Source organism: Vicugna pacos, chromosome X, assembly GCF_048564905.1.
Source record: "Vicugna pacos chromosome X, VicPac4, whole genome shotgun sequence".
Classification (NCBI taxonomy): domain Eukaryota; kingdom Metazoa; phylum Chordata; class Mammalia; order Artiodactyla; family Camelidae; genus Vicugna; species Vicugna pacos.
Genome location: NC_133023.1, coordinates 14,265,135 through 14,287,238, shown reverse-complemented (window position 1 = coordinate 14,287,238; position 22,104 = coordinate 14,265,135). Strand labels below are relative to the sequence as shown.

Here is a 22,104-nt window from a genome sequence, read left to right as displayed (position 1 = left end):
AGAGGCAGAGAGAGGCAGAGAGAGGCAGAGAGAGGCAGAGAGAGGCAGAGAGAGGCAGAGAGAGGCAGAGAGAGGCAGAGAGAGGCAGAGAGAGGCAGAGAGAGGCAGAGAGAGGCAGAGAGAGGCAGAGAGAGGCAGAGAGAGGCAGAGAGAGGCAGAGAGAGGCAGAGAGAGGCAGAGAGAGGCAGAGAGAGGCAGAGAGAGGCAGAGAGAGGCAGAGAGAGGCAGAGAGAGGCAGAGAGAGGCAGAGAGAGGCAGAGAGAGGCAGAGAGAGGCAGAGAGAGGCAGAGAGAGGCAGAGAGAGGCAGAGAGAGGCAGAGAGAGGCAGAGAGAGGCAGAGAGAGGCAGAGAGAGGCAGAGAGAGGCAGAGAGAGGCAGAGAGAGGCAGAGAGAGGCAGAGAGAGGCAGAGAGAGGCAGAGAGAGGCAGAGAGAGGCAGAGAGAGGCAGAGAGAGGCAGAGAGAGGCAGAGAGAGGCAGAGAGAGGCAGAGAGAGGCAGAGAGAGGCAGAGAGAGGCAGAGAGAGGCAGAGAGAGGCAGAGAGAGGCAGAGAGAGGCAGAGAGAGGCAGAGAGAGGCAGAGAGAGGCAGAGAGAGGCAGAGAGAGGCAGAGAGAGGCAGAGAGAGGCAGAGAGAGGCAGAGAGAGGCAGAGAGAGGCAGAGAGAGGCAGAGAGAGGCAGAGAGAGGCAGAGAGAGGCAGAGAGAGGCAGAGAGAGGCAGAGAGAGGCAGAGAGAGGCAGAGAGAGGCAGAGAGAGGCAGAGAGAGGCAGAGAGAGGCAGAGAGAGGCAGAGAGAGGCAGAGAGAGGCAGAGAGAGGCAGAGAGAGGCAGAGAGAGGCAGAGAGAGGCAGAGAGAGGCAGAGAGAGGCAGAGAGAGGCAGAGAGAGGCAGAGAGAGGCAGAGAGAGGCAGAGAGAGGCAGAGAGAGGCAGAGAGAGGCAGAGAGAGGCAGAGAGAGGCAGAGAGAGGCAGAGAGAGGCAGAGAGAGGCAGAGAGAGGCAGAGAGAGGCAGAGAGAGGCAGAGAGAGGCAGAGAGAGGCAGAGAGAGGCAGAGAGAGGCAGAGAGAGGCAGAGAGAGGCAGAGAGAGGCAGAGAGAGGCAGAGAGAGGCAGAGAGAGGCAGAGAGAGGCAGAGAGAGGCAGAGAGAGGCAGAGAGAGGCAGAGAGAGGCAGAGAGAGGCAGAGAGAGGCAGAGAGAGGCAGAGAGAGGCAGAGAGAGGCAGAGAGAGGCAGAGAGAGGCAGAGAGAGGCAGAGAGAGGCAGAGAGAGGCAGAGAGAGGCAGAGAGGCAGGCCTCTCTCTCTCTTCTCTCCTCTCTTCCTTTTCCCGCCCTCCTCCCCTCCCCTCCTCCCCTCCCCTCCTCCCCTCCCCCGCGCTCCTCCTTCCTGCCTCTCTCTCTCTTCTCTCCTCTCTTCCAACTACCCAACCTCGCTCCAAACACTGGAGTTTTCCAAAGTTGAAGTTGCAAAAAGGCCTACTAGAAAAAGTCAGGAGACTGCCATCCTGGCGTGGCTGAGAGTGGAGTGAAGAAAGACACGAGATGCCGGCGTGCTACACTCAAACCCTTCTTTCTTTATTCTTCCCCGTGTCATCTGAAATGACGCACTCTGCACAGACCCAGCAGCACTCCTGTGCATACCTCTAAGGCCGTGTCCCACTCCTGCCAAGGCACAAGTGTCACTTTCATATATGGAAAGAGAATATATTCTGATTTTAGTTTTTAAGTTACGGATTGCATCTTAAGACTAGACGGCAAATCTAGACGAGTCTAAAAGTATATATAGTACAGCTTTGGCCATAACAGCTCCAAAAGAAGTATTTCTGTGGTGTTGCTTTGAAGTTATCTTTCCTCATGACTCTAAAGAAGACTCTCATTTGTTTTGCTCTGGACCGTGGTCTCCCAGAACAGAAGACAGGCTCAGAGAGCCCCAGCCACCCAAGAGGAGGCTTAATCCGCTAAGCCAGGGGACAGAGGGAGAAAAGAGCTGACATCTCTGTTGGTAAAGCTTCTGTTAACATACACACGAATTCTGCTGTGTTTACACAGGTAAAACACCATTGTTCAATGAACAATTTAAGAACTTGAAGTTTTAAAGAATTATGGTAAAAATTTAACCTGTCATTTATCAGCATATTTTAAAGGTGAGAACTGTATGCATTGTGAGAACAGTGATTGTAAAACCTATTCGTGACATCCCAGACTATTATGGAATTCTTAAAAGGATGTTTAATTTACTTCTATGAAAAACACTTGCTGGAAAGGTAGAACTATAGGTGTTTAAAATAACAAAGGCTGGGAATCACTGTTTTCTATATATACACATTACATACATTACTATTAACTGGCATTGCACTTAAATTTGAAAAAGATAAAATTGATAAGAATATGCCTTATATTTACTGTTTGATATGAATGTCAATAGAAAACTATTAAGAAAATAGCTTCGTATTTATATTGAATGTATAAATGGAGAAACCTAAGTTATTTGGCCTTTGAAATGAAGTAGTCTTATTTAAAAATGGAACTGTCCTTCCACCCCCTACCTGGTGTGAAGAAATATTGTGTTTTATTAAGGAGAATCGATGGTTCAGTGTGAACAAGCTTCAGCACCAAAATGCACAAGGACAGAGGCGTCTGTGCACGGTAAGGTGCTGCTAACGATTCCCCTCACACAAAAACATGGCAGAGGTGGACAGGCACATAAGGACTTGTTTTTCCTTTTAGTAACTAAAAAGGCATTTGTTAAAATACTATACAACTAAATCAAATAGAACTACTTTAAAGAAATACTTTGAAGGAGGGTTAAACAAACTCTTAAATAGGTCTCTAAAATTCCTCAGACCTATACAAATCTAAAATAACCTATATAAATCTAAAATAATCTTTATAATATCCATACTAATACTTAAGTGTGCAATAACATTTTTTAATGCAACACTGTACAAACCACATGCAATGACTATGTTAATCTACACACTTTCTTCCTATGAGTTTTTCCTCCATAACAAACTTGAGAACACAAAGAAAGCATTCCTTACAGTTGCTGCCAAATAGCCCACCGATGGATAGAAACCATTCCCCATTTAACTGATGGATTTAAACTTGATCCACTGGTTTGCACCCCGGACTTCAAAAGGCGGATCACTGCAGTAGATGTGATAGCCGAGTTCTTCCAAAGGTGGTTCAGGATCGGCTGTAGCAAACTGGGCAGCATCCTCAATTTCTTTCCTCACTTCAACATCAATTTCCTAAAAATCAGATTACAGTTCAGGAGATTTCCGAATAGACAGCAGCTCAGGCACCCAACTAGTTCTACTTGGAACCTGTTGGTAGTTTAGCTGTAACTCTTCTACTAGTATTCAAAGTATACACTGTTGCTACTTTTGAAGATGTTATTTTAAAAATGACACCCAGCTACACAGAAGTATTCCGGAATACAGACATCAACATTTAAACCAGATATACCCTAGCGAGGCAACTTTGTGAACTAAAAATCCAAAGTGCATTTTTAGGAAGAAAGAACTGAGCTATGGGAGGAGTTTAAAGGCTTTGCCAGTTATGACTGATAAACGGCTCATGAAAATGCTATGAACTTCCCCATCAGCTAGTTCACCTAGGAGCGACAGCATTTTTTGCGGAGAAAAACTGCTCCGAAAGGAGAGCCAACCTTCAAAGGCAGACTTTTAAACCATCAAAAGTGACTATACCTTTAATTCTTCAACACTGGCAAGACTGCTGTTCACCATCCTATCCTTGAGAAGCATGATAGGGTCACTCTTACTTCTTACTTCCTGTATTTCTTCTCGTGTACGATAACTATTAAGAGGGAAACACAGGTACAAGTAGGGAAGAACAGTTCCGGAACAGAAAAGACAGTCTGTGAAATACAGAAGTACGTTTCAGAGACGAAGGAGCGTATCAATGCTGATGTCACCAGAGGAATGCAGAGCTGTACTTTCAAAATACAAGAAGCCAGCCTTACATTCCGTAAGAGCGGCTCTTTTATGGAAAACTCTACAGGGGGAATTCCCTTGGCTTCTCTGGTCTTCTGACAACAGGGGCCAACTCTTTATTTGCTTCTTTGATGTAGATGTAGGGTATGAAGGTAGTGGTGCAGCCTCTTTATATCCAACTGTCCCACCCTTCTGAGCTCCTACATGTTCAGTGGGTGGGGACAGTGGAGACGGTTTTGTGTAGTGATAGCTATAGACTCTGAGGCAGCAGAACGCCAAGCAGGAAGTAAAGGTGCCTTTCCTTTCTCCCTTCAGAGCTTCGAGCACTGTGGCTGGCAACAACCTGGGGACCAGGTTTCCCAATTCTTGACTGAACAGTACATCCCTGTCCTATATCATCTGCAATAACACTAAAAACAAAGGCTCTACCATTTTTTGAAAATACACAAAGGGCTGCTTTCCATCTAAGTTCCTCTTTATAACATTTTCCCTTAGACCTTCATTCCACTCAAAGGCTTATTACGGCTTACTTTGACTAAACCTACTCTTTTAATTGTGCCACACTCTGGGACAGTAGCCCCGCGTGCCACTGAGTGACATGAGTTACTAAGTGACAAAACTCCTATCTTCCTAGTATAGCCTATTTTTTTTTGACTGACTTGTCTGTTTCAACACAGGGGATATCCCCACATACCAGCGGGCCTCGCTCCATACCAGCGAGAACATTTTCAAACTGACTCTGCCGGAGGAGTATGCTAATTTGGGCTAATGCCTACGAAAGCTAAATGCCCCCACGTCTACTCTACCATCAGACCTGTTTTAGACAACAATTTCTCTCTGTATTGTTTTCTTACTGCTGCTCATGCTAACACGTACATACTCTATACTGCAGGAATTTTCAGAGTGTTTTCTATACTAGAACCAATGTATTGGGAGGTACTCCTTTCAGGCTAAGACTAACTCCTAAATGAATGCATGAAGCCAACTGGTGTCTGGCTTCAAAAGCAAATGTTGAAACACTTTGCTTTTTTATACAAGTAGCACCTTTCAAGCCCCCCTACTCTGGACACCATGCTCAGTTTTCCCATAACTATACCTGACTCCGGGATCACTCATGCTGTGTCCGTGGTAACGGTAAGTCTGCAGCTCCATCAGTATGGGCCCCTACAACGGAACCCAGGTGAGGTGAGATGAGACGCTGTGCACAGCCTCCAATGCACACCGTTTCAGGATCACAGATAACTCTCACTACATCTCCTAAGTTAAGAATTTCTTCTTATGTGACTGATTCTTTCCTAACTCTTCTCATTTCTAATACCTATTTATCAACTGTTTCATCCTTATTTTTAACAGGAACTTAGTAAAAGCTACCTACTGCAGCTTACTTTGAATCTACAGACCCCAATGACATTACATAAACAATGGTCTGTTTCATCAGTATTGCATTTGATATATAATTCTATAAGAACAGCTCGAATTTAATGCATCAAGGCTTATTAGACAGCAGGAATGGCCTTTATCTTCAGGGTCCATAAACCACTCTTTTCCCCCTAGTCACAGGTGAAATCATCTACAAGCATTCTCTGACCCTTTTAAGCTAGAGAAAAACACTAACATACACCATAACACAAGATTAAAAGCAATCCTCCAGTTCTCCTGTCCTTCTGCACTTTTCAGCACACGTAAAAATAGGCTGCACAGGGGAAATTTCTACCTCACATCCATCTCCTGCAGTGTTTCGTAGGGGCTGGCAACGAATCCTGCTTCACGCAGGTCTGGCTAGTGTGTCACAAAGTTAGGAGGCTCCGATGACCTGATACCTGACCCCACCTCTGCGAGTCTGGCTACCACCAAGGAGCTTGCTCAGGCTGCACTAGCCCCCTCCCAGGAGACAACTTGGAATACTGAGGGGATGGGGTAGATCTAGGGTCCCTGGGCAGTTTGGTGTAGTACTTAAAAAGGGGGGCTCTGAATCCAGGTGCCCGGGTTCCAATCCTCGCTGTAATATATCATAGCTAGCTCTGTACCTCAGTTTCCTCACCTACAAAACGGTCATAACCTAACACAGAGTTGCGCTGATTAAGGAATACATAAAAACTGCTTAGTGTGTTTGTTGGCTGACCTATCAATCCCTCATTAACTGTCAGCTACTCATTGCTCTGTCATCCAGTAGCTATTTGGAAGCACAATGGGTTGGGCTAAGGAGATGGGGATAAAGGGACTTTTCCAGCTACTCCCATAATTCCAAGATCAAGCTCTGGTCAGGATGGAAACATCAATACACACTATAACCTACTCATCCTTTCCACATAGGGGTGGACGCCACCTATTCTTTCAAGAATTGGGGGAGAAGAGGAGAATACCTACCACCCAGAGCCTGAACCCCGTCATCTTGGACTCCTGATGTAGACCACTGAGTCCACTGCCACCAACCTGCCATCAGCTATTTTATTCTCTTCTCATTTTCTCTTCAACAGCTCTGTATTTCCCTCCCCACTTCATCCTCTCTCCCATTTTCATCCCTGAAGTCAAATCTTCTTTGCGTTACTGCCCAGCACACATGAGGGAAAGGTAAACCTCGGGAGCACGCTTTCTGGGCTGTGGAACACTGATTTAGGGAGAACAACATCTTCCCACGGGCTTGGATGGCATGTAACCCTCTTTTTAGGACAATCTCACTGTTCCCTTCTCCCCTCCACTGCTATAACTGAATGATCATGATTCTTAGGACTGAAACAGCAGGACCAAGACTATTCTATAAATTAAATATTATGGTTACATTATAGACAAACTTATACTGAATGCCTAATACATAAACAAAGTTCTGTGCTGGGCAATGCGGGTGTCCCCAATCTATTCACTTACGGGGATTATGATTAATTGAGGGGAGGGGAATTAGAGGCATGTAATAAAACAAACCTGTCACAATGAAGACAGGCAAAACACTAAGCACTGGAAGAAAAGATTTACCCCAAATGGGGGAAACAAGGAGTGTTTCCCAAAAGATGAGTTACCAAGACCACGTTATTTACAGAGGGAACCAATTCACTTAACTGGACTCTGCTTCCATCTTATTCACCTCAATTAACAGCTACCCCTAAATAGCTACAACAGACATGTGGGAGGCATTCTTTTCAGACAGATAAATGTCATCAGAAATCTCTAGCCTAGAGGTCTACAGGAAACTCTTACCTTTCCAGATCTACAATAGGCAGCTGCAAACCTCGTGGCCTCTCGGACACACAGGATATCCATTCCATCTACCTGTTAATAAATCGGAAAGGGCACAGCATAATCCAACTGCCTAAAACCATTTTCATTTTACATGAGCTGCCCATGCACTGAGAAAACAGACCTCTTCAATTTGTATGAGGTTAAGGGCAGGCACACAGGCACTAGGCCATAAGAGTGTAGCCCCAACTCCACAATAGGAGGCCTTACCCTCAGCCCAGGAATGAAGTCGCCTCTCTTGTAGTAATCAGTGCTGGCTGCTGCCCTCTCCACAGATGTTCCCATTCCATAGCGGTTATTCTCACAGATGAAAATACAAGGCAACTTCCACAAAGCTGCCATGTTGTAAGCTTCGAATATCTGACCCTGGAAGTGTGTATAAAAGATCAAGTGGTTTCATTTTGCTGTTTTTCTGTAGACTTCATCATCCACAAGAGCTGCTGCTCTACCTGGCAGAAAAAGTTCCCCTCATCTACAAGTCCACTTCTGAGGCAAAGGAGAGAGTGCGTGTGTTGGGGGGGAGGTAGGGGGAGAAGCAGCAAGCGCATCATCTCTCTGCAACTAAGTGACAGACCTAATACTACTACTTGTTTCTGTGGGGCCAAGGTGGTAGGACAGACGACACTGGGAAAAGATCAACATGTAAACATGTACAGCTATCTAATTTTATGCTCTATTATGAATTCTATGAGACCCTCTGGGTAACCAGAGTGAACAAGTGTCTGAGAATCAGCATCCAGAGCAGGGCCTCACAGAGTGTCGTCTACAGACTGCTGATTACTCAGACTGTCACACGAAAGCAGAAAGAGTCATGGCTCAGAAACCATGACAGGTGTCTGACGATGCCTTGGCATCCAAGAGAATGAGTCTGTACATTACAGTACTGGTTTAAGACCTGGTTTACAATGTATGAAAAAGTAAAATGGTCCTTCACCACAGTTTGTGAAGCATGGAAGTAGAACAAAGGAGCGCTCCTTCTCAGGAGTGCACCCACACAAAGTGCTTGTGAAACAATGCTAAGATGTAAATCTCTAACCTGTGGCCATAAAACCAAGTTGTAGCTTGCCATATGAATGTCCACTTCAACTAATAAGTAACACAATACTTCTCCACAAACTGCACTAAGAATAGTCAACACTTTGGGGAAAACATTATAATCGTTATTGCAAAGAGATACACACTCACCTGATTAGCAGCACCATCGCCATACAAAGTCAAACAGACCTCATCTTTTCCATTATACTTACAGGCCAGAGCAATCCCAGCTCCCAAGGGCACCTAATATTAAGAACAACCAAGAAAGAAACCACAGAAATCCACAAGGGGATAAATTAATGCTCTCAATGTTAACCCCTGGCCAGACTATGAGCTAGAAATGACACTGTCCCTAGAAACTCTCCCTACTCCAACCTTGTCTCTGTTTATCCCACCCCCAATATTACAACCAAATTGGTGAAATAACATGAATAATTATTATCATATTCTATTTCATCTATTAAGCAATAACATCTCTGATTCAAAGATTCAACTACTAATCCAAAAACAAAACCCCAAAATGAAACCAAGGGTTTAAAAATAAAAACAATAAAATGCTAGAATCTTAGTATTTTAGAAAGTAAACCAAACAATGTAGATATGATTTTACACTGTTACTTGTTCATTATTTACTAATTGAGGAGGACGACACAATCACAGAAGATGGTTTTAGATTCAAACTAGGCCCCTAAAATCCTGACGACCAGCCTCTCCTGGCCTCGCACCAGTGCCAGCATGGTCTACAGCAGGCAGAGAAGTGGGCAAAGAGGATGCGACAAGGCAATCAGTGTACTGAAATGTAAGTTAAAAGGTGAAGGTATAGCTCTATTACTAGAGGCTCCTGCTTACTTATAAAACACAACAAATATGTAAAAGGAAAAACGTTAAATCACGTTCAGATCTATTTATTAAATTTTCAAGTGGTAGGGTGTGAAGCAATGGGTCATTTAAAGCACACCAAGCCACTCGAAATACTAAAAAACTTCAGAGGGAAGTCCTCTGGGTATGAAATACTGCAAAGACGTGGGCCAGGGTCAAATCCAGGAAACCATGCAATCTTCATCCTCAACTACCTGAGCTCCCACAATGCCATTGCCCCCGTAGAAGTTCTTGGCATACATATGCATTGATCCTCCTTTTCCTTTAGCACAACCTCCTCTTCGTCCTAGAAATGGCAGTACACACGCATAACACGTCAAAAACCAAATACATGAAACAAACAAAAACCCCAAGTATTTGCTTAAAGGCTCAACCATTAGAACTCAGAAGCCAATTCAATTATATAAGCACTTGTCCCTCTGTGCAAATATATATTCCTCCTCATCTCCTGGTTCTTTTATAATAAAGGTCAAACCAGTCCCATGTCCTTGATCTTTCCAACCTTTCCAACTATCTAATCACCTAGTTTCCTTCAGATGTTAACGTGGTAACCTAGACTTTTTCTTTCTGCCAGTAACAAACATCTTCCCATTTCTCCTATACTGGTACACTAAACAGTTCAAGAATCAAGGGTGACAAGGGAGTATTAGCAAGATTCCTAGAATTCTACATGTACACAATGAAATGCTTATACTCAATTTACTTTCTTTGACTGCTAGATTTCTGCTGGCATGTTTAAATGATAAACACTATTCTGATTTTATAGAGCTGACCTTTTAAAACTTTTACCGAGAACTCAGATAACCTCAAAAATGGTTAGTTTACTCAAAAGCATAACAGAGGTACCAGAACACCAAAAGGGAGATGATTTTTCTGGGTTTTGGTGTTTTTTAAAACTTCAAAAAGGTTTTAATGTTAACTTATAAGTGGTTAGCATCTTAGTAAGAGATTTGAAAACTCAATTCACTAATTTCCTCTTTTTGTAAATTAATAGCAAACCTGTAAGTTCTGCGAGAATTTCTCGGACAGAAAGCCCACGAGTAAAGGTAAAGCCATGAGCCCGGTAGGCTGTGATCAGATGGTCTGTGGGGTTTATTCCAGCCTCCAGGCCCACACAACAAGCTTCCTGCATTCAAGGAAAAAGCAGCAACGAGTCAATACAGTACACATTTCTAGATAAAAGGTTTCCTAGACTATTATGAAACATTTGGCCCAGTACAACTCTTCATTAATAACCACAGCAAGTAGCTGTATTTTTTCATCAGAAACAGAGTAAAGGATAAGGCTCAAGCCAGAGCCATAAATTGGCAACCCAGATATGATGTTTCCTTTAAGTTTGTACAGTGATTGGAGAAAAAAATCCTGAATCAGATGTCAACATTAAAGTGTTGGGGGAATTTCACATGAAAATTGAGACTTCTGTCTTCTCTCAAAGAAACAAATAGGAAGTATTAGCCCTGTATTTCCATGTGGCACCGGCTGGCTGGAACCAGGTCATGACTTCCCCTGAAGTGGGCGACCGGCAGGTGCTGCCTGCTTCCATTCACCACCAGTCCCTGTCAGCACTCTCAATTCTTCGTATAGCTGGCAGCATTCACTCATTTATCCTACCTAACTAATGCCTGGTAGGTTTTTGATTTTGTAAACCTTGGCCTAAACCCACAACACAGAAATATATCCAGTACAGGTAATCACACTGCCATACAGCACAGGAAGTCAGCAACGTGATGCATAAGTAAACTCTTCAGCATAAGCTCATAGCAGGTCTCAGTATTCCCATTTTCATTCTAAAATACCAGCCTCAAAACCCTCTAATAGGTAAAGCAGGGTAAAAAACAAAAAATACATACCATACTTACATTCCTAAGTAACACAGTTTTATTACAAAACTGCCACTCACCTGACCATCACACAGGTGACAGAAACCACGAATAATTTTCTGTTTATACAGCTGATCTGCCTTTAACTCCATTCGGCGCACAGTCTGCATCATTCGGTAGTATTTGAGCCCGTCCTCCCTGGTGAGCACCGTAGTGACAGGAGGGCCCTCTTCCAGCCGGTGAAGATCGCATTTCTGAAATGTAATCAGACAATTCTCTCACCGTCACTACAATGTAAACACTGCCAATCTACTGTAAGATCTAACTCCACTGTAAACATTTAACTTAAAACCAGCAGACGAGCACATCAGAAATGCTACATACTGCTTCTGACTCCTTAAATCACAATGTTCACTGTGCAGTGGGATGGGGTTTCAGAGGAAGGAAATCTTTCTAAGATGACTTTCACTGAAAACCCCTAGAAGTTAACTGAGTTGTAGGTTGAAAGACAAACTTTCAAAAAGAAGCACTCTAAGAATCTTCTTATTCAAACATTTTACCGAATCACATTTTAAACTTTAAAATGTCTTTAATTTTATTAGCTTATTGCCCTTCACCAACCACCAGCAAGCTGCTAAGTAAGAAGAGTAGATTCAAATCTTTGCTGAACTTCTCCAAATCTGATTCTAGAACATGTGGAATAAAATGATGTAAAAGCATGAATATCAGGATGTTTTATCCCAAAGGTAAAACTATGTATCAAAGTGTACTTATGGAAAAAATTTTAACACAAAGGAAAACATCTCTTACCTTAATTTCAAATGTAGCATCGTTTGCAAAATTACGGGATGCCACCAGCACTCTGCTTGCCTTGAAAGATCAAAATACACAAATATATTAGTGCTCTTTACTGTCAATTATTTTTGAGTCATTATTCTTATTAATCAGCTATCAGGATGCAGTCCTAGAACTTTAACAAGCACTAACATATTCATAGACTTCTCTTTCATTCTGTTCACTGTGTTAGGATCTTGTCTTCCAAAACGAATCCTTGCTTTGGCTAATGAAACACAGTTGTACCCCCATCTGAAGGCAAACAGGAGAAAGGAAGGGAGCAAAAACCAAACCTATCTATTTACTCACTCTGCTTCCAAAGAAATTATGGTGAAAATATAATAAAGTCAATGGCCAAACTGAAGTGATTATTCTGTGGGCTTTGTTTATTTATGCTATTCATAGTCATGACCAGATATACTGAGCAAACTAAAGCTTCACTTTCAGAACTGTTCTTCAAATAAAACTATGATTCCATTCCTATTTCAGGCAAATAACTTCTCTATGCAATAGTACCTTAAGAAAAATATTTTAAACTACTCAAAGCATAAGATAAACACCATAGTGAGAAATGTACAGGATAAAAGAAAAGATGCTCAGCATTCCCTGACTTAAAACAAAGGATTTGAAGGATGTTTTAGGATTTGAACAGCCTGTATCTTAGGCAGGCTCCTCCTGAAGCCTTAGAAGGGAGGTATTCTCTGCAACAATGCTCCCTTCTTGATGTTCGGGTGACTGTCACTGCATAGGGGGATAGAAAGCTGGAGGAAATGTTTCCTTTACACTCTTTCAATTGAACACCTGCTCACAGCAAAAGTACTCTGTGCTGGCTAAGGTCCACGTTAGACCAGATTTAACCAGTCGGTAGTACTGCACTATTTTAGCCACATTCTGCCACGTCACACTGATATGTAAACCAACAAGGCTTCTTTTCTTGGAGACCTGAAGCACATTCTTCAAATCCCACAAAAAGTACCTTTGATATGTTCATACAGTGTATTATCATCCAACTTCTAGCACTGGACTTGACCTTGGTGAGAAGGGTTAAGGTTAATATGCCAAGCATACAAGCCAACAGACAGAAAGCTATTATCTACTCATCTCTTCACTCATTAATACACCATTATCTGATAAAGCCAACAAAGACAATGATATCGCTGAAAGAAAAAAGCTTAAATAGGAGAAATAAATGCTTCAGTTATGTTAGCAATAGAGACAGTCCATTAATACATCTAAGAATACAGTGAAGAAAATTGAGAAATTTGGGAACAGGTAAAGCAGAGAGGTTGTAAGATGACAAACAAAAGGTTATGTCTGGTAATCATGAAATGGACGTGTTATTTTTGACAATTAACAAATTATTTTGTGGGGCCAGAAATGTTTTCTATATTACAAAATAAGTTTCTAGATACTGCTACAGAAGCTGCAGTTTCTGAAGGGAAATTGGAGACCAAACCAGCCAGGCAACAGTAACCAAGAAAAGGAAAATTTTTCTTACTCCATCCTATAGCAGAAACAACGAAGAATGACAGTTCTATATAACAAATAACAGGAAGGCGAGGTCAAAGAGTACGACTGCCAGGAAGTTGCTTATTTTCTCCCCATTTCATTAAGATAAATCCCCAAAACAGTAAGAATCACTAATAAAGTGATTGAAAGGAGCCAAGGTAACTTAAAGTTAAGCTAAAAGTCCTATCAAAAGTCTGAATATATCATTATTTTAAACTGCTGAGATTGTTGAAAAGATTACCATTCATTTTCTCTGGACAGCCATAAATGGCTGCTCTCTTAAATAGGATTCCTTTAGGGTAGGGGGAAGGGGGATTGGATGAAGGCAGTCAAAAGTCAAAACAAACTTCCAGTAATAAGATAGGTAAGTGTTAGGGATGTAATGTACAACATGATAAAAATAAGGCTGCTGTATGTTACATTTGAACTCAGTTAAGAGAGTAAATCCTGAGTTCTCATCACAAGGAAAAATTTTTCCTATTTCTTTAACTTTGTATCTTTATGAGATGATGGATGTTCACTAAATGACAACCATGATAACCATTTCATGATATATGTAAATCATTATGCTGTACACCTTAAACTTGTACAACAATATATGTTAATTACATCTCAATAAAACTGGAAGAAGAAAAAAAGAAATCTGTGGAGCAACTGTGAATACAGAAACATCATTGGACACATACAATCATAACTGCATCCAAACAAGCTTAAACATTCTACTGCAATGGACTTAATGTTGTGTACTCCTAAAATTCACACATTGAAGCATCCTAAATCTGATGTTATTAGGAGGTGAGGTCTTTGGGAAGTGATTAGGTCATAATGGTGGAACCTTCATGAACGGGATTAGTGCCCTTATAAAAGGGACCTCAGAACCTAAATGTAAGAACAGATACCATAATACACCTAGAGGAAAACATAGGCAGAACACTCTGACATAAATCGCAGCAATACTTTTTTTTGAACCAGCTCCTAAAGTAACAGAAATAAAAGCAAAAATAAACAAATGGGACCTAATTAAACTTAAGAACTTTTGCACACCTAAGGATACCATAAACAAAATGAAAAGACAACCTACAGAATGGGAGAAAATATTTGCAAACGATGCAACTGACAAGGGAATAATTCCCCAAATATACATACAACTCATAGAGTTTAATATAAAACAAACAAAACAAAACAAGCAACCCACCTAAAAAAATGGGCAGAAGACCTAAATAGACATTTCTCCAAAGAAGACATCCAGTTGGTCAATAGGCACATGAAACGATGTTCAGCATTGCTTATTAGAGAAATGCATAGCAAAACTACAAGGAGGTATCACCTCACGCCAGTCAGAATGGCCATCATTAAAAAGTTTACAAATAATAAATGCTGGAAAGGGTATGGAGAAAAAGGAACCCACTTACACCGTTGGTGGGAATGTAGTTTGGTGCAGCCACCGTGGAGGACAGTATGGAAGTTCCTTAAAAAACTAAAAATAGATTTACCATATGATCCAGCAATTCCACTCCTGGGCATATATCCAGAGAAATCTCTAATTTGAATAAGACACATGCACCCCAATGTTCACAGCAGCACTATTTACAATAGCCAAGACATGGAAATAACCTAAATGTCCATCAACAGATGAATGGATAAATAAGATATGATATATATATATATATATTCTATGGAATATTATGCAGCCATAAAAGGATGAAATAATGCCATTTGCAGCAACATGGATGGACCTAGAGATTATCATATTAAGTAAATCAGACAGAGAAAGACAAATATCATATGATGTCACTTATATGTGGAATCATAAGGAAAAAAAAGATACAAATTTTATTTACAAACCAGAAATTGATTTATGGATCCAGAAAACAAACTGTGGTTATGGGGGTTGGGGGGGGGAGGGAGGGAAGGATAGATTAGGAGTTTGTTATTAACAGATACAAATTTCTATATGTAAAATAGATAAAAACAGCAAGGGCCTACTGCACAGCACAGGGAACTATATTACTTGTGATGAGCTGTAATGGAAAAGAATCTGAACAAATATATATATTTGTGTATGTATAACTGAATGGCTTTGCTGAACACAAGAAACACATTGTAAATCGACTATACTTCAATAAAAAATAAGAATTAAAAAAAGGGACCTCAAAAAAAAAAAGGATTCCTTTGAGAGACCATGGACAAGTGTATTCAAACTTTGAAAAATAAAAGCTAAGTTCCTAAATATATGGGAATCATTCAAGTGAAAGGAAAATATTTCAGAAATTCCAGATTCTACCAAATCTTACCTACTAATTAAAAAAAACAAATCTCACAAAAGGGGTCATAATGGGAATACAAACAATAAGACAAAGAATAAAATTTTAAAATGCAATTTAACCTTCTGTGAAATAAGCTCTTTGAAAACTCAACCTCATTCAAAGATGAAATCACAGGTACTTCTTAAGTAGCTTAAGTTACACTGGACTCTCTGCTTTCATTTTAGAGACTCAACTTTCTGTCATGCTAGCATCTAGTTCCTGAAGGTTTCGGTGGGTTGGCTGAAGGGTGGCAAGCTGAGGGAATAAAGAGTGGGCCAGTGTCTCAAAGCTTCCGCCAGAACCAGCCCCAAGTAAATCTTGATGTTCTCAAACCCTGAGAAGTTAACACATCTTTCAATTTACAACACTTCCACTTAGATTCTCTAAGATAATAAAGATAGTAAACCAACTTTGATTCATATAGTGAGTTTGCTAAAAGATAAATTCCTTAAACATGTTTGTATCACTCATGCTTAGATAAGAAACTGGTCATTTATCTTGATGTGACTAACATCTGATACGCTGTCTTAATTTTAAAGACACTTTTGCAAATCAGTGTCAAACCCAGAATCATTGAGGACCTCACATGCTGTGGAACAATAAACTTGTCCAGTCCATGACTGACAGTTTTAAGTGCTTTTTCCTTCGGCGAACAATCATCTTTTTAGCATTAAGAAGTATACGTTAAAAAGAGAAAGTAGAAGTTTATGATGATTCCAAAACAAACACTTTAAACTCTCTAAGTAGCCCTGTGTTAACATACCTGAAACCTGACAGATGAATGAGCACACTGGACCCAAGAGCTCAAAGTGCACTGAACACTCTGGGGACATCTCCTGATTTACTATGGCTTACGGAAATACTGATTAGCTGATTTGCTTTGTTGCATGGAGGGGGAGCTATTAAACAGGGCTTCAGCACACAGACACACAATCTGGGGTTAATACAAAATTCTTCAAAGTATTTTTCCCTGTGCCTTAGTATAATTAATGCCCATATACAGCCAGCAGGAAACACACGCAAAACAGCCAAAAAGATGGGTGGCTCAAAGTAAGGGACAGTAACTCGTTCAACGTCTCTTACCCCATTTAAAAAATAATTAATTAAAAGAGAAAAATGTTCTGCACAGGAATCCACTGTAATAATCTTTTCTCTCAATAAGAACTAAGTTATATTCCATTCTTGTTTTATCCAGTTAACAGATCCAGTAGCCCAAATGTCTTTTCTATTCGATTTGAGATGTATTATACGATTTTTGAAAAGGCCAAAGTTTCACTGAAGTGAAGACAAAGTGCAATTTGCCTTTCATGTCAATATATTGCTGGAAGACAAAAACACAACCAGGAGTATTGTGGACAGCTGAGGGAATGAGGCTGATTTTAAGTAATAGCTTCTCTCTGTACTTAGGGACACAGAAGTAAGAGTAATTTGAAAACTCACAAATTTTCCTTGCCCTGTAGAACATCACCAATTCAAAGTTCTTATTTTTTTAATGTAGTCCTTTCAATTTAACATAATACAGAACTAAGACCCTGTATAATCTTGAAAATATGTTTCTATTACTTATGGTCAACTAAAAACAAATGTTATGGAGATTAAATAGCCAAGTGACTAGCACATATTAAGAGCTCAATAAATGTTGGCTATATCATGGGTATAAGCAGAAATAAATAACGGTGACATGCACTAGTCCTTCAGGTAGATCCAGTTACAACTTAAATACTAATAATGATTAATTCCAATAGTGTTTTGTAATTGTTTCAGTCAGTGGCATTCCCAGAGGTGTACATTTCCTACCTTTTGATGATCTCTGCCCATACTAAGCAAAGTTGCTACTAAGTCTTGCAGAGTTACTAGAGCCAGAATTGCAAGTCAAAGCTTGGCTGCAGTTATACCAAGTAATACTACGCCCCAGCGCCTAGAAGTCAAAATGCTCCAAACCTAGAGTAGGCACATCTAAAAGCTGGCGCCAGAAATAGCACTAACCTCTAATCCCACTCTGCCAAGCACCACTGCCGTTTTCTTTAGCTACTTTTACCCTAAGTGTGTCTCCGTGTGTATGCTTGCGCGCCCGCACAAGGGTGTATGCAAAGTGGACGGAGCTTTCCTCTGGGTTCTTCTGCCTGACTGCTCTTGAACTGTCTGCCAAGAAAAGCTCAACGTTGAGGGAGAGGAAAGGGTAGGAAGCGTATTTCTGGGGTGTCTAATCCTTAATGAACCCTCCAAAGAGCCGAGAGCTGGTGTTCAACAAATGTACACAAAACTGGGCACACAAATAATACTTAATGCAGACGGCACCTACCAGGCGCTAACGTGTCACTTGTTTCAGCCTCAAGACAATCCCACGGACTAAGTACTCGTCTCCATTTTATAGATGAGGAAACTCAGCATCTGGCTGTTTTGGCGGGGCGGGGCGGGGGGGGGGGCGAGGGCGGCGGCGACTCTTGCCCAAGGTCACAGGACTAGTAAATGGTGAAGCCAGTGTTTAAACGGAGCCACTCAGTCTCCGGATTCCCGGTCAAGAGGAACGAAGTTCGGTAGATTTAAAATGAGTGGACCGGAAAAAGACGACCAACTGGAGGCTCGAGGAAGCCCAAGGCTCCCTCTTCTGTCTTCAGTAAACGAACGGGCACTTTTGCAGCGCACCGACTAGTCCGGTACCTGGAGCCGCGACTGACCTCTACGCGGACCTTGCCGAGCTCCCCCTCCCCAAGTCGGCCCAGGTGGGCCGAGCCGCCGCTTCTCCCGGGGTCGCGAGCTGAGCACACAACGTGGTGGCAAAACCAAGGCCCGCGACTCCCCGAGCACGCCGCGTGCCCGAGGCCCGGCCTGCCCTGCCCGCCCGTCCCTCTGGCGGCCTCCGGCCCCACCTCGGCCTCGCTCGCGCCCTACTCCGCGAAGCTCACGCCGCCTCACCGGCTTCTGGGCGACGCCCGACAACACGCGGGAGACGGCGGCGAGCATCTTCCTCATGGAGTGCTAGCAGTTACGACGGAAGACGGGCGGCGGCGGCAGCGGCGACTCCCAGCGACCCAAGCAAGGTGGCCCAGGTGTCTCCAAGTCTCCTTCAGGCGCCCGGAGCGGCCGCTACGACCGAACGACAGCGCGACGCGACGGAGACGGAGAGACGTCATGCGCCGCGCGGAGCCATGGGCCAACCAGATCGGCCCCCAGGGCGTGCCCCGCCCACATGAGAGGCTCGCGGCAGCCCATTGGGTGTCGGAGCCAGAGAGGGCGAGGCTGAGGGCTCCCTAGATAGCCACCGGGTGGGCGGGTCAGGACCTGGGGACCTGAAGGCGCCTGCGTGGGAAAGTGGGGCCCCGCGGGCAACAGACCATCTTGGATTTTGCACCAAAGCTGAGCTATGCAGGATTGAATATCCTACAAGACCTATCCTACCCAGCGCTCAGACCTGCCTGTGCCGCAGCTTTGCAGCTTTCGCTTAATATACCAGATGATAAATAGCCTTGGCGGCCAAAAGATACCATCTGGTTTCTGTAAATGGTTCTGCCGCTAATTTGTCTTTAAGAGATCATGTAACAGTTGTAAAAGGCTGCGCTGTCTACTTGACCTAGGATCTGATGAAATAAAATTCATATTTAAGGCAAGACAAGAAAAATTTAAAAATGTTTTCTCTGCCCGGTCGGGCCTCCTCCCTCCCCTCCAGTATGCACTATGCATCAACACGATGCATTAACCCCACCTCAAGGCCAGAAATACCTGCTCAACCATGAAAATCAATGTTTCTTCTTCTAGTGCCATTTAACTCCTTAAAAGATAACATTCCTTTCTCAATCCTATACGAGATCACAATGACGCACCACTCACCTTGTAGGTGCTCACATCTTTGGTGAACTTCATGTACAATGCCGATATATCATTTCCTTTAAAGACAGCAACTGGTACAAAACAGACTGGGTTTGTTCAGACGACCTGGAGAGATACTGGGGCCCACTCACTGGAAGTTCTTAGCTCAAATACTTACTTGTGACCTTATTAATGTGACTAGCTATATTCCTTGTAGTCTGCCTTTTTGTTCTTTTTTTTTTTTTTTTACAAGATTACTGTTTCTTGCACTCCCAAATGTGTGAGTGAGGCCCTGACGAAAGTAACAATGACTAGGCGACTGGAAACAATTGACCAAGTATATAGTTCCATAAGATCAATGACTGTGATAGTGTAACTAGATACAGGAAGAAGCAACACAAGGGAACCATTGCTTGGACCATAACAAACCAGTAAGACGGGTGGTCCAGAAACTTTGGGCTACTGTTAACAGGGTCTAGTCCAGTAATAGCACATTGAGGGAATCCTCACCTGACCTGGGAATGAGCATTCCTAGCATTGTGGGAAAAGTTGGTCATGAAATACCTCCCAATTTCCCTTGGTTGAAATTAAGACATAAAGGGAGGAGATTGTGAAATAAAGAATGATGCCCACCATCCAGTTCTACAAGAATCAAGTCATTAGCCACTGCATTTGCTGACCTAAAATACACCCTAAAAGGAATTCAGGGTGAAGATCAGGATGAGGCATTTTGTGCTCTGGGAAAATTGGCAGAACTGGCTCAGATAGCTCGATATTTTCAGAAGAAAATTTTATAAACTCCGTTTCTTGCATCTTCACATACTTAGAAAGGCACTAAAACCATTAACTAAGATATCTGTTCCCTCGTGCATAGCAGTAACCTTCTACCAAGATGTGTGCTTGATTACACATACTCCTCTAAAATCACATATACACTGGTCTCCCCCGCTTACCTTTTTGGAACAGTTCTCAGAGCTCTCTGAGAGACTGTCTCCCAGGTTATAATCTGCAGGTTGGCTCAAATAAAATCTTCCATTTCTTTCTTAGGTTGGCTATTAATTTTTTGTCGACAGATCTAAAAATCCATTCCCCAGGGAAATATTGAGAGACCAATGGGAAAAACCTTTGGCTCTAATTATCGGTTCACAAGCTCAACAAGAGTTAATAGTATGACACAGCTGATGATAAAAGCATACACAAAGAAACAAACACAAAAGCAACTCCAGGCTCCATTTAGAGGGGTTCCCAGGTCAAAGGTTATGTGCAAGTGGGGTTAGACATGGGGTACTGGGTTCAGATTTGGGTTTTAAGGGGGATAATGACAAAAATGGGTGCAACACCGGAGACAGTGGTCAGAATGGTGGGGGGCTGAAATTGTGACTTGTGAAGAATGATGAAAGGAGTGAGGAAAAAGCCAGACTAACTTGGGCTAGGTTAGGTTAGGTTTTGCCAACAATGGACCTCCACATTTCAATCACTTGACTCTCGTCACCTCATGGCTTGCCTGGGATCCTGCTCCACGTCATCTTCACTCTGGAACCCAGCCTGTTGGAGCCCCCTCTGTGAGAAGCTTAGCTTGTCTCATGGTAGAGGGATGGGAGGCCACTCAAACAGGTTCTCAGAGTATCTACCCAGAAGTGATACCTGTCAATTCCTCTCAGTTTCTATAGACCAGAGCTAGCTACCCAACCATGTCTGACTCCAACAGGGTAAAGTATAATCCTCCTGTCAGGAGTGAGACTGAAAACTGAATGAACATAAAACCACAGAGCATCAGATCCGTCTTCACACATTCTCAGGCCTGTCACATTCCCGGAGAAAGAGCTATTGTATGAGTGTGTGAGAACAAAATGATTTCAGTTCCGTATAACGATGAGAACTCTGCAATGTGATAATTCCCTGCTGGTGTCACCAAAGGTGCTCAAAGCAGGAGCTCAAAGCATAACCAGCTGTCCAAATGGCTTTAAAAATGACTTGGGCCCTGGCAGGAACCTGGACTCAGACCTTGGAGATTCCGTCCACCTCTATGACCAGGTTATGGTGAGAAGAATGCTCCCTAAGGGAGGGAGAGGGGGCTATTAAAAGGCAGGGATGGCAATGCGATCCACTGCACAGCATGATTTCAGCAGATGCTGCTGCTGATTGAATATGATGGGGGAAGAAAGGGGAAGGAAAAGGGTTGGAGGCCAAATGTCCAGGTTATGGTTTGGGATATGTTGACCTGGAGGTGGCAGTGGAACAGCTCTCTGAAGATGTCCGCTAGGAGGCTGGAGTGGTAAATCTGGAACATATGACTGGAAATATGACTTTGGGAGTTATTTGCATACAGACTGTTGACCGAAAAAAGTGCACAACCTAAAGTTGACAATTACGTTTTATTTGGTTGACTTTCTGAGGGGTTAAGCCTGGGAGACAGCCTCTCAGATAGGTCTGAGGGACTGCTCCAAAGAGGTCAGGGAGGACTCAGGATATATAGGAAGCTTTGCCACAAAAACCAGGGAGTCTGAATATCAAAAGATTACTATAAATTGCAGAAAATCAGACCTCTCAAGTGAATGAATTTAGTGCTTTTCTATGTATGAGAAGATGCAAGAGTCTGGGCTCATTAAATCATTCCTTTGATCGGTATCTTACCTATTTAGGGCCAGTAGCCTGCTTTTCTGTATCCTGAATCCCCTCAGGGGGCATAGTCGGAAGCAGCAGCAGTGGCTGATGGCTTGATGGCCACAACATCC

The 22,104-nt window shown here is 42.6% G+C and overlaps 2 protein-coding genes across 2 annotated transcripts in view; one reads left to right on the top strand and one right to left on the bottom strand.

The window, feature by feature from the left end:
• Positions 1 to 1,946, top strand: part of MAP3K15 (mitogen-activated protein kinase kinase kinase 15) — a 131,699-nt gene extending 129,753 nt beyond the window's left edge. The window contains 1 exon segment of the mRNA XM_072956714.1: positions 1,859 to 1,946. Coding sequence (XP_072812815.1) covers positions 1,859 to 1,946 — 88 coding nt within the window.
• PDHA1 (pyruvate dehydrogenase E1 subunit alpha 1) lies at positions 1,547 to 18,691 on the bottom strand. The gene is made up of 11 exons (XM_006217707.4): positions 18,479 to 18,691; positions 11,724 to 11,783; positions 10,994 to 11,167; positions 10,093 to 10,219; positions 9,288 to 9,379; positions 8,365 to 8,457; positions 7,390 to 7,545; positions 7,141 to 7,212; positions 5,045 to 5,112; positions 3,703 to 3,811; positions 1,547 to 3,243 (listed from the first exon to the last, which is right to left on the bottom strand). The coding sequence occupies exons 1-11, from the start codon at positions 18,533 to 18,535 to the stop codon at positions 3,079 to 3,081; spliced, it is 1,173 nt and encodes a 390-aa protein (XP_006217769.1). The 5' UTR covers positions 18,536 to 18,691; the 3' UTR covers positions 1,547 to 3,078.
• Between the last annotated feature and the right edge of the window lie 3,413 nt (positions 18,692 to 22,104).

Coding starts and splice junctions, on each gene's coding strand:
- PDHA1 (XM_006217707.4), bottom strand. CDS start 18,535: ATGAGGAAGATGCTCGCCGCCGTCTCCCGCGTGTTGTCGGGCGTCGCC. Junction 7,213..7,389: donor ACTTCATTCCTGGGCTGAGG/GTAAGGCCTCCT, acceptor ATTTATTAACAG/GTAGATGGAATGGATATCCT. Junction 5,113..7,140: donor CCTATTGTAGATCTGGAAAG/GTAAGAGTTTCC, acceptor GTTCCGTTGTAG/GGGCCCATACTGATGGAGCT.